Source organism: Etheostoma cragini, chromosome 2 (assembly GCF_013103735.1).
Source record: "Etheostoma cragini isolate CJK2018 chromosome 2, CSU_Ecrag_1.0, whole genome shotgun sequence".
NCBI lineage: Eukaryota > Metazoa > Chordata > Actinopteri > Perciformes > Percidae > Etheostoma > Etheostoma cragini.
In genome coordinates this window covers 7,413,920-7,430,191 of record NC_048408.1, presented here as the reverse complement: position 1 = coordinate 7,430,191, position 16,272 = coordinate 7,413,920, and the positions used below count along the sequence as shown (strand labels likewise).

The following is a 16,272-nucleotide window of genomic DNA, read 5'->3' as shown; positions in this document are numbered from 1 at the left end:
ACACACACACACACACACACACACACACACACACACACAGCAGCAGCACTGTCACACCCCATTCTCACGGTCCTATCTGCACCTGTAACACGTTTGACCCTGTTTCGGGTCATCTCTATTCACTGGGACTATATTGTTTAAGGTATTGATTGATTCCAGCAGCAGCTTCCGGCTATATCTCTGCTGCTGACTTCTTTTACAAACCCACCCTGAGATCTTCCTGCTCTGCCTTCATGTTGCTGGCTACATTTTTTGTGTGGGGAGCACCCAACCACCTCGACAAGTGCATCGGCTACTGGTTCCCGGGTGTGATGATGGTATGGGTGTGTGCCCTTGACCGAGGTACCACTGGGCTCTTGGTAATGGGCAGCTCGGTGCTAGACTCACCTCTTTCTAACGGGGCTTTGCTATGCGTTGTAACTTCCACTGAAAAGGAGGAAGAAAAAAGATGTTGCCCTTACTTTAGCATGGCTTGTTCTTTATCCTCTTCCTCCTTTTGCCGAGCCATTACTGCCATGATGATCTTCCTCTCCTCCTCGGTGAGATGGCTAAGGTCCGGCAGATCCGGCATGGATGGCGGCGCGGTGGGTGGGCGAGGGCCACCCTGGGGCCCCACCGAGGCGGACATCTTTTCCACCACCACCACCACCACCACCTCCCCACCACCTCCTCCTTCTCCTCCTCGGCGAGTCGTTTCGGCTGACAGGTTTTCCCGGAGCGTTTCCGAGCCACGCCTCACGCCGTGGTCCGCGGGCGGAGCGGCAGCGGCCGCCGCAGCCCTGGTGAATGGCGCGAGCCGCTCATGGTTGCAGGCACCCTCGGTTGTGCTTTTGTTTGTCTTCTCTGGTTGATTTTCTCCAACCACGCTCTCGTCGTCGTTCCCCCCCACCCCCCGCCGGCCCGCCTCTGCCCTCCACCGCCTGGATTCACGGGGAGCCCATGTCCGTTTTCTTCACCCCGGGAGTTGAATCGAGCTGAGGGGGGGGCCTGGAGCACTCAGCTGGTCTGTCTGTGGTGCCGTCGTAGGACTGGAGCTGGATGTTAGGGCGGTATAGGCGGAGTCCGTGTTGCCTCTCTCTCTCGCTCTCGCTCTCGCTCTCTCTCTCTCTCTCTCAGTCAATGGGATGCAACCCTCCTTTCCCCGTTTTTGCGGAGGCGCGCTTACTCATGTGAGAATGGGGTCCTCACCATCATTACAAGATCAGCCTTTACTGTGGCTGAAAACACACACACACACACACACACACACACACACACACTCACACACACACAAAAGTCTCGAAGACTCACCAGGGGTAACGTTTAACAGCCATGACCAACTCTTATTGCCAATTCTCGCGATAATTAGTATTTTGTCTGTTGAAATCAGTAATGACACAGGCTGTTAGAGCGCGTTCATTTCCCACCACGTGCATCCCACGTTGCAGCAGTTAAACTCGTCTGTCGCCATTCATCCGTTCAGCACCATGGACAGCAGCTCGACTCAACAGCACCGTGTTCACACGGATCTGTTCCTCTCGGTTCTCTGAAACATTACTGTTGGGCTTTTAATTAAAGGGATAGTTTGAAGACAGGAAAGGGCAGAGGGAGAGGATGTAGAAAAGGGTCTCGGGTCGGAATCGAACCCGAGCCGCTGACAAGGACTCAGCCTACCTGTGGAGTACTCTACTGGGTTAGCTTAGGGTCGCCCCGTTTCTTTGGTCTACTGAGCTATTCAAACACCTTGGCTGCTAAATCTTTTGAATTTTTTTGCATCCAAAAAATAGAAAAATCGATAATCTATAACACACTAGGCCCACTAGCACAGTCTATTTTTGTTCACGTTTTACTTTGTCGCCTGTGTATTTTGCATGTGGCACTTCAAAAAATACGTTATACAGTGTATTTATTTAATGTGTGTAATGTGTACTTATTAGGTTTTATGTAGCCTTTATTACTACTCTGTTTTATTATGTTTAGCCTAGTCCTCTGTTTCACCTGGCTGCAAGACTTAAAAACTCGAATGTCTTGTGTCACGTTATTTAACTATATATTATTTATACTGTATTTTTTCCAATTCCTACTGGGATAGTAGCCTACACATTGATCAATATCAATATTGTCAATCTAATCTTACCTTATATTTTTGACAAACAGGTTTAAAGTAGGCTTTAAGAGATCTACTTCTGCAGAGTAACAGGCTCATTTTGCCTTTAGATCCAGACTCTCAGCTGGCACCGGTTTCTCCCGGATGACGTAATGCTGGGTGAGTGTCTGAATCCATCCAGCAGATGGCATTCACCCGGGCTCCTGCCACCCGGCCTCCGTCACGTGACGTCACCGCGGAGGTGACTGTACCGCGGTGACGTCAGCTTCCCGTGGTGCAGAATTTTGTCATCATTTCGGTCGTGACTGGAGACCCCCAGCCCTGAGTGACACAGTCGTGCCATAGCAGAGCAGATCTGTGCTGCAGACCTCATACTATAAATAAACCCGGAGTGGAGTCTGGAAGGACTAACAGGCCCGGCTCTGCAGGCTCTTTGCTTTACACTTGGGTTCAATCAGGTCTGTCAGCTCTGATGTTGCCTGCCGTTGGTAGGCCACATAGGATCAAATGCACAATCGTGAAATATTAAATATATTATGTCAATGCATGAGAGGTGTTCTGAAAGTCAGATTTTCACTGGTTTTAATGCAGCTGAGGGGGTGGAACCACATAAAACTACATGTTTCAAAACTTTTCCCACATCTAGCCTATGTGTCTTCTCAGGGACAGACAGGGACGGAATGACAGTGAAATACAGAGGGAAACATAATTCCCTTGAAAGGTTGCTTGAGTAAAAAAAAAACCCAACAAAAACAGATTAACCTATCTTTAGCACCAATACCACACATTCTACTTTCAGAACGATTGCTGTCTCATTCTGCAGGGGACATTGAGCAAATACAAATATGCTCCTTGCTGTGCAAAACAAGAATTATTAAGAATCAGAGTGTTTAGGGTTGTTAGGTGGTTTTGGCGAGAGTGCTCCCTGCTGGATATCAGTGGCTAGGGAGCAGGGTGTAAGTTTAAGGTTATTGAAGGAAATTGAGCAACGTTGATGTTTTTTAGTGTGAAAGGATTCCATTGCAGATTAACAGCATCACTGCACTGTATTTGTTATATTTAACATTTTGTATAATTGTGAAGAAGTAAGCCTGCAAAAAATGGATTCCGAGCATTGATATCTGTGAAAAAGGGAAATGCTGAAGAATCTGTCATTTTGACACCCAAAATCAAATTCAATAAGGTTTTATTTGTTTGAGTGAATTAAAAATAGAAACTGAGCTGAGTGTTAGTTCATGGGGGGAAACCTTGGACCCTGAACCCTCTGGGAGACTTCCAGAAGCTTCATCAAATGTGCCGTAGATGACAGCATTCACAACAGTTCCCACTATAATGGATCTTTGTCCCGAGATTGTCATCAATACTTTACTAATGCAAAAGGGTTCGCTGTAGTTTGTGACTATTGGGACTGTAGTTTGAGACTATAGGAACTGTAGTTTTTGACTAGTCGTACTGTAGTTTGTGATTATTGGAACTGTAGATTTTAACAATTGGTACTGTAGTTTGTGATTATTGGAACTGTAGTTTTTGAATATTGGTACTGTAGTTTGTGATTATTGGAACTGTAGTTTTTGAATATTGGTACTGTAGTTTGTGATTATTGGAACTGTAGATTTTAACAATTGGTACTGTAGTTTGTGACTATTGGAACTGTAGTTTTTGACTATTGGTACTGTAGTTTGTGACTATGGGTACTGTTACTCTGGAGTATTGGAACTGTCGTTTTTGACTATTGGTACTGTAATTTGCGACTATTGAAACTGTAGTTTTTGACTATTGGAACTGTAGTTTGTAAATATTGAAACTGTAGTTTTTGACAATTCCTACTGTAGTTTGTATCTATTGGTACTGTTACTCTAGAGTATTGGAACTGTAGTTTTTGACTACTGTTACTGTAGTTTGTGACTATTGGAACTGTAGTTTTTGACTACTGTTACTGTAGTCTGTGACTATTGGAACTGTAGTTTTTGACCATTGGGACTGTAGTTTTTGACTATTGGTACTGTATTTTTTTACTATTGGAACTGTACTTTTTTACTATTGGTACTGTAGTTTGTGAGTATTGTAACTTATCTGTAAGATGTAAAATTACTTTTATTAAGTTCCATTCTGATCAGGAAGTACTGCTAACTAAAGAGATTCTCCCAGAAAGAGGTCTCCATGGCCCAGACTTTAATCCAGTGAACATACTGACATCTAGTGGACAGATGAACTCACTGCATGGTCAGGGAGAGACTGTGGGCTCCTGTCAACCTTTAACCCCTTACAGTTAGGGCTGGGCATCGTTCAAAAACCTTCGATACCGGTACCGATACCAATAACGTGACTTTAATACCGATTCCTAAATGATACTTATTCGATACTAATGTAATAATACAATAAAAATTACAACAGTGCACATTACGGGACAAATTTATTTCTTTATTTTTCAGCTCCTACGACATGAGCGCTGTCTCTGTGGTAACTAGAGTTTTTCCTGCGTGTCTCTATGACATGTAACAGCCAATAACTAAGCTTAACCCTGGGTCATTATTTATGGTGTGGACCCTCCCCTTGACTTGGAAAAAACACCCCATAGCCTCTAGACTGTAACACACGCGGCAGGTTTGCGTATAATTATTTAGTTGTATTTAATCTAGTTTTTTCTTAACAATAAACTTCACAAGGTATTGAATATAAAAATGGGGAATGTAAATTCCAAACTGTCCTGAAGGTGGAACTGCAAAACCATTGAGTTGTGGGGGCTTTATTCATAATCAATTTATAATTCCATATCCCATCCATCTTCGACCGCTTATCCGGTATCGGGGGCAGCTGCTCCAGTAGGGGACCCCAAACTTCCCTTTCCCGAGCCACATCAATTTGTAATGGATTTTCTTTAACTTAAGAATTTAAACACTAATATTGTTAAAGGTGCTCCAAGCGATGTCACGTGTGTTTTAGGCGAGAACATTTGTAGTCACCTACAGGAAACATCTCACTATCTGCGAGCTGCCTGTCCCCAGAACACACTGTAAAAAACATTCCTAACTATCTGCGAGATGCCTGTCCCCAGAGCACACTGTAAAAAACATCTCCTAACTATCTGCGAGATGCCTGTCCCCAGAGCACACTGTAAAAAACATCTCCTCACTGTCTGCGAGATGCCTGTCCCCAGAGCACACTGTAAAAAACATCTCCTAACTATCTGCGAGATGCCTGTCCCCAGAACACACTGTAAAAAACACCTCCTAACTATCTGCGAGATGCCTGTCCCCAGAACACACTGTAAAAAACACGGTCTCTGTACATAGCCCAGGGTCTACAAACGTCAACAAGAAGTAACATCATCGAACGTCGCTTAGAGCACCTTTAAATATATATGTTTATGATGGGGGGGTTTCAGATGTCAATTGAGATCATGAAATATAGGCTACTCATTCAATTGTAAATATGAATTTAAGGAAAATGAGCAATTGCAGGACACTGACAGATTCATTGAAGAATGCTGAAGAAAGTCTAACTCAGAAAGATCGGTTGTATAATTAACTCTCTCACTGTGGGCTTTTAGACATATTTGCACAGAGCATAAGGGTAAGCACATATAAAAAAAGGAACATACCCTCCAGCTGTTAAAATAACAGGCAAAGAATGTGTAACTGGAAGACAGATGTTTATTCTCTTCAGAAAAAAACTCAAAGGGGCAAAAATCCCTTTTCACACAAGGCTTATGGTAAGTGTGGTCTAAATTTACTTCACATCACAAAAACGTGGTAATCATCTTGACAATGGTCTAATTTCTTTGTGTGGTCATTGTACTTGGATAAATTTAATTTGACAATATTTCAGATTACATGAAATGCACAAATATGTTCTATTGCTTTTCACACTGACACTTTCCCCTTAAATAAAAACATCCAAATTAGATAGGGGATATTATCTTTTCTTATCATTCAATAATTCTCAATTTTGCAAAAGTGCAATCCTTTTTGGGGCTCACAGTGCCACCTAACGTTTACATTTGGTATTGCAGGTGGCATGTTAGACCGCCTGTTTTGGTGTGATATAAAACTAAAAAAGATGTAATTCACAATTATCCTTAAACATTTCAAAATTTTTAATGGTTCTGCATATTTTAAATATTATCTGACAATGAACCCAAATATCAACATAAATTAGATGGATTTTAGACCTGGATCTGTTATTGTCTTGAAGTTTAATTATCATTTCGCCCAGATGTGATGGGATCCAGTCTGTCTAGCTCTTGATGATCTCTGTGTCCTCTCCTATGGTGCGGGACACCACTTCTCCATCAACGATCTCCTCGATCACCACCTTCCTCCGCTGGGTGACAACGGCTGCAGACACAAATCCAAACAAAGTTTAATATTTAGTATATTTCATTTTTTACAACCAAAGAGCTAAAAAAAAACATCTGCAGTGGTGTCAACTTACGTTTCACTTCTTTGACCACAGGCTTTTGTACACTGACAGTAGATTTACTAGAAGATAAACAGAAGTTACAGTTAAAGGAAGAGAAAATTCAATTCGTAAAAAGAACAGTTTGGCATTTTGGGAAATAGGCTTATAGATTTAGATGACAAGATTGCAACATTGTACCTAGTTTGTTTATAGTGTGTTAAGTTTCCCCAAATTTTCCCTGCCTACCTCATTCAAGTCCAGCTACACTCTAAGAAACATCAGTGTATTATCCGTTGTATGTCTATGTATAACAGAAATTGTCCATAGAACTGCATTCAGCTGTTTTTCTGTTTATTTACATTTCGTACTGCATTATGAGACATTTATCTCATAATGTCAACATAGTTATTATTGTAGTCGACGTAGCTGTTTGCAACACCATTATCGTAAATTATTAAATTAATAAAAGAACATTTCAGAAGTTTACTAACTGAGCGGCGTTGTGTGGAAATGTCCTGTATTTCAACTGTTTTTCATTACGGGACAAAGCCCAGGTACCTTTTCTGTTATTTTACGGATCTATTTCTTAGATTTTACAGATATACTTTACTGTACTAAATCATATCACATTATGTCAATATGTAATATTGTCTTACCACATCCTATGATATATTTCTGTTTTGCTATGTTAATACAGACACTAAGTACCATTACTTAATCCCAGTGTATGTAATTGTGGGGTTGGCTGTTAACATATATCCTAGACTCGCTGCTATTCATTTATCTATCAGACCTGTCACGTCTGACCTCATAACTTTGTCTATAATAGCTCTCGAAAAGTTCACTTCTTTTTTTTGTGCTTCTTTTGTAATCTTATACTAGTTGTATATGCCTCCTATTTCTTATTTTTTATTTTATTTTGACTTCTGTATTTATCTGTACTCATTTGTGTCTTGTATCTGCATTTCCCCTCTGGGGATCAGTAAAGGGATTATCTTTTTTATCTTAAATCACATGTTCCATATTACTGTTTTAGTTGGTAGTTGAAAAACATGCTATTGTGCCTGATCCAAGATGGTTTCATTATTCTGATATAACAGTAAGCTTCATAATCTTTGTTTGTGTTTGTCTTGTGTTGGACCCCAGGAAGACTAGTCCTCACTGCGGTGAATGGGGATCCTTAATTAACAACAACACACAATACAAACAACACGTTGAGTTGGACTTTTTTTGTGACAAACATCTCGTGAAACGAATCCCTCTTACTTTGAGTCCTCTCCATCCAGCAGTCTCCTGTACTCGGCGATCTCCATCTCCAGCCGGGTCTTGATGTTGAGCAGCACCTGGTAATCGTTGCGCTGCCTCTCGATGTCCTGCCTCATCTCTCTGAGCTCCTCCTCCAGGGAGTTGACCATGGTCTGGAGTTGGCTCAGCTTCAGGCTGTAGCGGGACTTTGTCTCCGCCAGCTGGCCCTCCATAGCCGATTTCTGCACAGGAGGAGAAAAAGCAAAGCGGCAAACACCAATATGAGAATTTCCTGAGCACTAATTGCTTGTTTTAGTATGCACTCTTTCCAAGTTGCCTCAGGTGTGAAAACAAACCTGAGTGAGGAAGCCGTCCCTAACAATGACTGACAGGTTTATTGGCTTATTGACTTTTTAAATGCGTGTCTAGTCAAACATGTTTCACACATCACAGATGAAAGACTTGATGTTAATTGATGAAACAGGTTAGAAAGATTTATAGTGTATTGCGGTGAAAAAGCAGGGCTGCATGATATGAGGAAAATTTGCGATAAACAGTTGTTATATGTACTTATGTCTTTCAGCATTCTACTAAAATCCAACAAGATTGCTTGTTGAATTTAAAAAACAAATTAAAGGAAATAATTTCCAACTTTACGTTATTGAACAAATTGAACGTTAAAGACCCAGTTACATTTCAAAGTGCAGTTTTCAATCTATATTTTCTTTCAACTAACACAAACAATTCTGTTAAAAAAAGTAAGCCGGTAAGCCGCAGACTTTTGCGGTGTGTTTATTGCGCTGACGATAGAAGAAACCATATATTGTGCATCCATATGAAAAAGTATTGCGTGAAAATGTGTATCACTAAACAGACTTGTGCGTGCGTGCATGTGGGATCTGACTTACCAGGCTGTGCTGGGACTGCAGCTCAATCTGCAGGGCCTGCAGGGTCCTCTTGAGATCGTTGATCTCACTTCTGGAGGTCTGGAGGGTCTCTGTGGTGGTCGCCACCTGAGTGTTCAGTTCGTCAAACTGGAACACATGACATTGGACATCAATGTTGTTAAAATGCTGTTCAGGAAATCACCTGAGGTTTATGACACATCTCCACTTAAATGCAGACATGGGATGAGATTAGTAGAGCTGTAACAATCCCAAATGTTGCTGTGCAATTAATCGTTTTCAAAAATAATTGCAATTAACAGTATAATTGTCTTTTTCATTCAAATTTAAAAATCTTTACATATTTTTTTTGTGAATTTCAGGATTTTTAGGGGGCAATTGTGAGCCAGATAATGTAGTAACACAAGTACACAACGCCTCTTTATTATCACAAACAAAAAAATTCTAACTGCATCCCCATTGGGTCAAGTGCCAACAACTATCAGAGCTTTAGCTCAACAATACTATAATTACAACGCATCAACATTGCGGTTGTACAAAGAAACCATGGTTATGTTATAAAAAAATGGACACTTAGACAATTATGTAATGCATGTTACAGGCCTAGAGATAATATGGACATAATATAGGGTCTCATTCCCCTCACCTTGCCCTTGTACCAGACTTCCATTTCGCGGCGGTTCTTCTCAGTGATGCCCTCGTACTGAGCTCTTATCTGTTCCAGGGTACTGGTCAGGGTCTCCTGAGGGCTGGGGTCCACCTCCACGTTCACAGAGCTGGCGTTAACATGGCCACGCATGGCTGCCATCTCCTACAGGCGGCAAAACAGAGTCAAAGGTCAGGTACAGTAAAAATCAAAAACCCACATGAAGCTTGTGGTAGATAAAGTTAACAAGCATCAGCAACAGGGCTTTAAATTTACACCTGCCAACCCGCCAAATGTGGGTAAAACATTTTAAAGTTGCTTGCCAACTGGTGATGAAAGAAGTGAATAACCCAGTACCTGTTTGGATCAGCTGGCTGCAGAAACGATGTGCCACATTAGTCTGTTTTCTGCCAGGGAATTTGGGCGTCTTTGTTCATTTTTAGCTCTGTAATCTTTTTCTGGCAACACTGCTCGTTGCACTAATCCTACACTGAACACCGTGCGGTGACGTGTTGCTTAACCGCCGGCGGTATAGATTAAATGTAGAACCGGTAGTAAAGTGATTAACATTTGTTGACATTTGTAAAAATTTGGCTAAAGGAATATCTGATTTAGCCGTGTTGGCTGGTGATTAAAACCTAAAAGTTAAATTAAAGCCCTGGTCAGCAAACTTCAAATGGATGTGACATTACTAAATCTCACTGACTTTATTACTCTTTTTTACCTGTGCATAAACATACATATTAGAATTGGCCATTTTGTTGTTTCCCCCTTGTGGCAAAAGTAGCTGTTGTTCAGCAAAACTTTGCATTATTTTTCTAAATGAACCCTTGGTTTAAGTGTAATCATGTATTTTTTCCACTGATGATAATTTGATCTATAAATCATTCTAAGATCTGAGATGTCTTGTTGCTGGATTGTGGTGGCACCTGGATCGTGGTGACACCCAACTGCTATTACTGTTATTGGTCATAGTTGAATTATCTTTACTGTTACTATAATTGCCATCATGTCACCCCATTATTCCCACTGCTATAATTATTATGAGTAATATTTCTGTATTTATTGTGGTTAGGTATCTCTCGCTCTCTCTCTCTCTCTCTCTGTCCCAACAAGTGTTGCATTACCTGTTGTTTGCACACTCTTAAGACAACATTGGGAGGCATTTAGCAAACAATTGCCTAACTGTCGCATTAAAATTGTTTACCTTCTGCTCTCTGGAACCGCACCTGTGAGACTTTTCAAAAGAAATGCCCTTCTATTCATGTAAAGAAACTATCTATACACTGAATATATGTGTTGTCTATCGCGGAGGATTGGTCACGATGGTGTGATGCTTTTCCTAACAGTGGAACTCTCACCTCCTCATGGTTCTTCTTCAGGTAGACCAGCTCCTCCTTCAGGCCCTCCACCTGCATCTCCATGTCAGACCGGGCCATGGTCAGGTCATCCAGAACCTTGCGCAGTCCGGCAATGTCCGCCTCCACTGACATGCGCAGCGCCATTTCATTCTCAAACCTGTCAAGAAAAAGCCATGGAGGTTCCTGTTGCTGCACACACTAAATTTGTGTTCAAAGGAAACGTGACGCTCCACTAAAACCAGTTCCACCAGTTGTATCGCTCTATTGACATCTCTGTGATCATAGGTCTACATGGCTTTGAACTAGTGAACAAACGTGGTCTCGATGTTAAAAGGCAGCAGGTTATCGCATCTGTCAAGTCATCTAGACTGTCTAGTGTTTTTCCGTTATGAAAGCGCGGGAATTAGGTTTTCACCACACAGCGGTGAGGGTTTTTGATATAACCTTTCTACTCACTTGATTCTGAAATCCTCCGCCGCCAGTCTGGCATTGTCAATCTGCAGCATCAGCCTGGCATTGTCCTGTGTGGCAGCATTGATCTAAAGGAAGAAGAGAAGCATTGTCACCGGTTTCCTATCTACATACATAGGTATGTGTGTGTGTGTGTGTGTATGTGTGCCCCACTATCTAGAATGTGGGCCGGGAGGATTTTGTTGGATGGAATGGAAGTGGTAAGAAAAAGCAGAAGAAAAAGGAGCTTTTGTTTTAAGGGCTCCAACTAACTTATTCTTTCTGACATCAATGGACAGGCACATAGCATATATGTTGTTCCTGATATTTTATGTTGACTAATGTGGACTGCTGACTAGACTAAGTAGTAATCACTAGTATTCTAATCTGTATACATTTTCATTATAAAACACATACGGAAATGATTCATCTTTTTTTGGTTGTTTTGTGGTTGCCGTTAATTGACTTTTCCTATTTATTAATTTTTATTATAACCCAAATTATTTTGTGAATATTTAAGACTAGTTTACCCAAGGGAACAAAAACTACCATATTAATTACAACAATGGCTAGAGGTAAGTTTGGAGATAGGGAAAAGTAGACAGTGTATTATCATTCCAGTAGTAGGAAAAGCTCACCTTTTTGCGCAGGTCGTTGATGATTGCCTCATACTTGCTGTAGTCCCTGACGGTTGGGGTCTGCTTGTCGTACCACTCGCGGATTTGACGCTCCAGCTGCGTATTGGCGGACTCCAGAGAGCGCACTTTTTCCAAGTAGGCGGCCAGGCGGTCATTGAGATTCTGCATGGTATTTTTGTCATTGCCTGAAACGGAGACACTACCACCGGCCCCTCCGGAACCACTGAAGGCATCTGCCAAGTTAAAGGAAGAGCCGAGGCCGTTGGAGGCGTAGGACATCCGGACGCTTTGACGAGTTGCGCCGCCATGGACGCTCCTTGCCCGCCTGGAGCCTGTCACAGAGGACACGGACATGCTGGGATAACCGGATAGATACATGCTCATGGTGACGAACTGTTCTGACTCACGTGAAGCGTTCACTGAAACTTGTCAAAGCCCAAGAGTGGTGCGGAGGAGATGGTGCTGAGGCAGCCTGGAAGATGGATTTTATAGCCACGTGGGAGCGGCCCGACAGGTAGGAGGAAAGATGCTGCTCATGGGATGGAGGTGTGACCACACTGGGCGTGGTGGGTTGCCTTTCAGGTTTAGTGCCGTAACGGCTGGCAGTACACAGGCGTGGCATGCATGCTTTCTACTTGTCATCTTTAATTAAGCCTGTCTGATACATTTCATCTCAGGCAGACATAGGCAGACTCTGACACATGTAAATTACATGCCAGAAATTAAATGATCTGAGAGGAAAAAAAAATGTTTGAGAGAAAAAGTTATCACACTGATAGCAAAAAAGCATTTTATGAGAGAATTTTTTTTCATAGCCTAATAATAGCAAAACAATCTCTCTCCAAATACTTTTTTAAACTCTGAAAAAGAAATTCTTTCAAAAAAAAGTGTTTCTCTCAAAACATAAAATCTTTCAAAATACTTTTTTTTATACTCTTAAATATATATTTTTTCTATCAGTGTGATAAAAATTATCTTAAAAAACGTTTCTCTCGAACGCAAAATTTCCCAAAATACTTTTTTAAACTCTCAAATATATATATATTTTTTGCTATCAGGGTGAAAAAATTCGCTCAAAAAAAGTTTTTCTCAAAATGTTTTTCTTCTCGCTCTCAAAACCTAAGTCTTTGCTCTCAATTCAGTTTTTTTTCATCTCATGTCAGGATTTTTCTCTCAATGTGAAAATAGTCTACGTCTATGCAGCATAGCTCTTCTGCACGTCACGTGCAAAAGGTCTTCAGATGGATGCTTTTAGCTAAATGCTAACATCTGCATGCTACTGCTTACAATGACAATGCTAACATGCTAATGTTTAGCAGGTGTAATGTATAATTCTTAGTGTGTTAGTATGCTAACATTTTCCAATTAGAAAAGTAATAGTAATTCAAATTTTCATTTTTCTTTCTTCTGAAAATGTTTTGCACTTTTGTTTGGCTTTTTAAATTTCAAAAAAATGTGATCACAAAAAACCCACACACAAACGACATCGATAGCCCCTGTTGATACTGTATGATTAACAGTTAGAAATAGACATAAATAGGACGTAAAGTAATTACACACATTGTAATCAAACAATACACATTCAGTTGTGTACTTACTACTACCCAAAATATGTTGCAGAGTAGAAATCGCTAGTATCTGCTAGCCCAGCTTGCCTAGCTAACGTCAACGGTAGGTGGCCGCTAGCTAGCGCTAGCTAGAGGGGTTTGTTTTGACTTTTGCGTTGACTTTTATCAAACCTCGGATTCAGTATGAGTCAAGGTCACGGTTTTTTCCTGCTCTACCCGGCAACACTGAAGATTAAGGAAGGCTCCAGTACAGAGCTTTCACCTCCGCTAAAGATGCTGAAGATCACGTGGGGCGAGCTGCGCCCCATTCTTTTGTTGCCGCGGAAACGGCTGGCCCCTCGGTTTCCATGGAAGAAGATCAGGATTAATTGGTTTGGTTTGTCTTAATCTCGTGATGTGTCCTAGTTTTATTGCATTGTTATCTGATATAATTACAGAAACTGTGTTTTTGAATGACATATCTGTCCAGTTTATTATAGCCTACTATAGCTCCATAGGTTCGTTAGGCCACTACTAGGTTAGAGTCTCCTTTCCAGTGTACTTGCTATTGTGAGTTTTTTATTTCCAATTTTTGTTGACAAGAAATTTGTTTATTTTAAGGTCAATTTAGAGCGGAACCAGTTGCGTTATAAAAGGAACGCAAAAGAAAAGGATTAAAAAAAGACACATACATCTCTATTGCCAAGGGGACGGGTGCTAAATCAGAGGGATATCATAGAAAACAGATAGAACCAACAGATAGACTTCTATGAAACACATGACAGTTTGCTGCCGTGCCCATGGTGATTTAAAAAAAAGATAACTTCTATAATTAGTATTAGGTGTTGGAACACTTACTCAGAGAGCACATAATAGACGGTGCCCTACCCTGCCTAAAGGATATTTAAGCCAGGCGCTGCATGAAAAAAAACTAGGAGATTATTACCCAGATAAGGTTACGCTTAGGAGGAGATTCTAACCTGAGGCCACTAGGATCCTCAGATTTAAGTCTCAATTAGATTGACGGCAAACGTTTGATCAGCAACTTGACCTCTTTAGGTCCATGCTTGCACGTACAATTTCATAAACTCCAAAGTGTAGAAGAGTTTGGTAAATTAGGACATTAAAGCTTTTGGGTTTAACTTTTTGATATTTTGATATGTCACATTCAAGCTATTCCTAAATAAGTTGCTACAATGCTACAATGCTAATTAAGACTATTTCCTCAAAACACTCTTTGGATTTGTCAGTGTGGCTATGTTCAGAAGATTCTCGCGTCCAGTAACTACGCACTTAAGCTTTAAATGGTAAAAGGCCTGCTATTTGTTCCGGTTTTACTCTAACTTCAATCTCACTCATTCTGGGAAATGTCTTGCAGAGCAGCTAACATGACCATTTCTCACAGTGACCTCGTGGGCAATAGGTTCTTAAGAGGCCCTTTACGTATAGCAAATCCATGTTTTCATAAGTCCGCAATAAGTTGTTGTGTTGACGGGAATGTGTTTGACGCTCTGCAACAGACCTCAGACATCCTTTTTCAGGACTAAATGTCAGCACAGTGCCGCTTATATTTGAGAATGTCTCTTCATTTCAAATTGCTGTTTGCTGTTTGTTTATGTACATTATTTTCGACTTCTGCTACAATGATATAGTTAATCCCCTGATACTTTATTTGTCTTTACATCTTAAAATGCCCTTGCTAGCAGAACTGTGAAGTAGGATTTTATTGTTTCCGTGCTTCCTCCACAATCCCCTCTTACAGAAAGACAGAGGTTAGCAGTTGTCCCACAGATAAGAATGATTCATGTCATGTTGTGGTTTGATGATATCTGGGCAGGCCAGTCTGTCAGCATGTTTTAATGAACCCACAACGGGTGTATTGTAGAAGCTAGTCACTGAAAACATGACAATGAAGTGTCTGATCCCCTGCAGTGGCCGTATTCACAAGACTGGGATGTTGTACTGGGTGTTGTTTAGATATTTACAAATTTGACATTACACTAATTTTTTGTAATCCTTCCCTTTCTGTCTGCTAGCAAGTTTTTAATGCATATCTACTGTGGGGAAAAAAAGGATTTGCCTTACTAGTAAAACTTGATCTTGGGCGCAACAGCTCTGACCTGTATTTTTGTATTTTTGATAGCAGCTACAGTGGTGCTCATAAGTTTACATGCCCATGCTTAAGTTGACTAAAAAGAGGAATAAAAAAGTAATGTTTGGGAATTTATCTTTTTGCCTAATTAAAAAATGACTGCTATTAGTCTAACTGAACTAAAACCATGCCAATCTCTATGTATGGTGAAGGGTATGTGATGATGTGGGGGGGGCTAATTTAATTCCAAAGGCCGAGGGAACTTTATCAGGATGCATAGTATCCTGGATCCATTAATTAACTGGCCTTTAAAAATAAAAATGTGCCTGCCTCTATGGGAATTTAACAGAGGTGTGTACACTTATGCCCCCTGTATTTTAAGGAAGATCATTTATTTATTCACAATACATTATTCATTCACAAAGAAAGTTGGTGTCCTTAAAGGTTGGATTTTACCTCATTTTTTTAATTAAGGCATTAAGATAAATTTCTAAAACATGATTTTTTTTATTCCTCTTTTTATTCAACTTAAGCATGGCCATGTAAACTTATGAGCACCACTGTATATACCAAGCGGCCTTGTTTTAAATTCTGAATATTACTTGGAACCTGAATCGGCTTCATTTGCCATGAAACCTGTCGGTTCTCATTGCTGCAGACAATTAAAATATCATGTCTATATACATGCAGTGATTTTAAAAGATTTGTAACCAGTGTGGACCATGGGAAACGGTTCAATTACAAGTTGCGGGGGTTATTTTGGAATTAATGGGTTGACGAGCAGTTGCCGGCCTGTAATCAGGTGTTTTTAAGCTGCCGCTTTTTTCTTCTTCTGCTACTTTTCACTTTGCTTACAGTATATACAAAGTAGGACACCTTCAGTAAACCTCTTCGGGCCAAT

The 16,272-nt window shown here is 40.8% G+C and overlaps 2 protein-coding genes across 32 annotated transcripts in view; both read right to left on the bottom strand.

Moving 5' to 3' along the window:
• Window positions 1–1,177, bottom strand: part of rims1b (regulating synaptic membrane exocytosis 1b) — an 83,885-nt gene extending 82,708 nt beyond the window's left edge. For 8 of the 30 annotated variants that reach the window (XM_034885985.1, XM_034886007.1, XM_034885978.1 and 5 more), the window contains exon 1: window positions 462–1,176. In XM_034885985.1, coding sequence (XP_034741876.1) covers window positions 462–628 — 167 coding nt within the window. In that variant the 5' untranslated portion in view covers window positions 629–1,176. Of the gene's footprint in view, window positions 1–461 lie in introns of all 30 variants that reach the window. The other 22 variants (XM_034885914.1, XM_034885971.1, XM_034885923.1 and 19 more) reach the window with 5 other exon arrangements.
• A 4,665-nt stretch (window positions 1,178–5,842) lies between these two features.
• Window positions 5,843–12,207, bottom strand: LOC117953571 (keratin, type I cytoskeletal 13-like). 2 transcript variants are annotated; one of them, XM_034886709.1, is made up of 8 exons: window positions 11,733–12,207; window positions 11,101–11,183; window positions 10,645–10,801; window positions 9,284–9,448; window positions 8,641–8,766; window positions 7,754–7,974; window positions 6,521–6,567; window positions 5,843–6,423 (listed from the first exon to the last, which is right to left on the bottom strand). In XM_034886709.1, the coding sequence occupies exons 1-8, from the start codon at window positions 12,114–12,116 to the stop codon at window positions 6,323–6,325; spliced, it is 1,284 nt and encodes a 427-aa protein (XP_034742600.1). In that variant the 5' UTR covers window positions 12,117–12,207; the 3' UTR covers window positions 5,843–6,322. The 2 variants fall into 2 exon arrangements, with proteins under 2 accessions (XP_034742600.1, XP_034742608.1); XM_034886717.1 differs by lacking the exons at window positions 5,843–6,423; window positions 6,521–6,567 and adding an exon at window positions 7,345–7,678 and having other exon boundaries at window positions 7,713–7,974.
• Window positions 12,208–16,272: the final 4,065 nt, after the last annotated feature.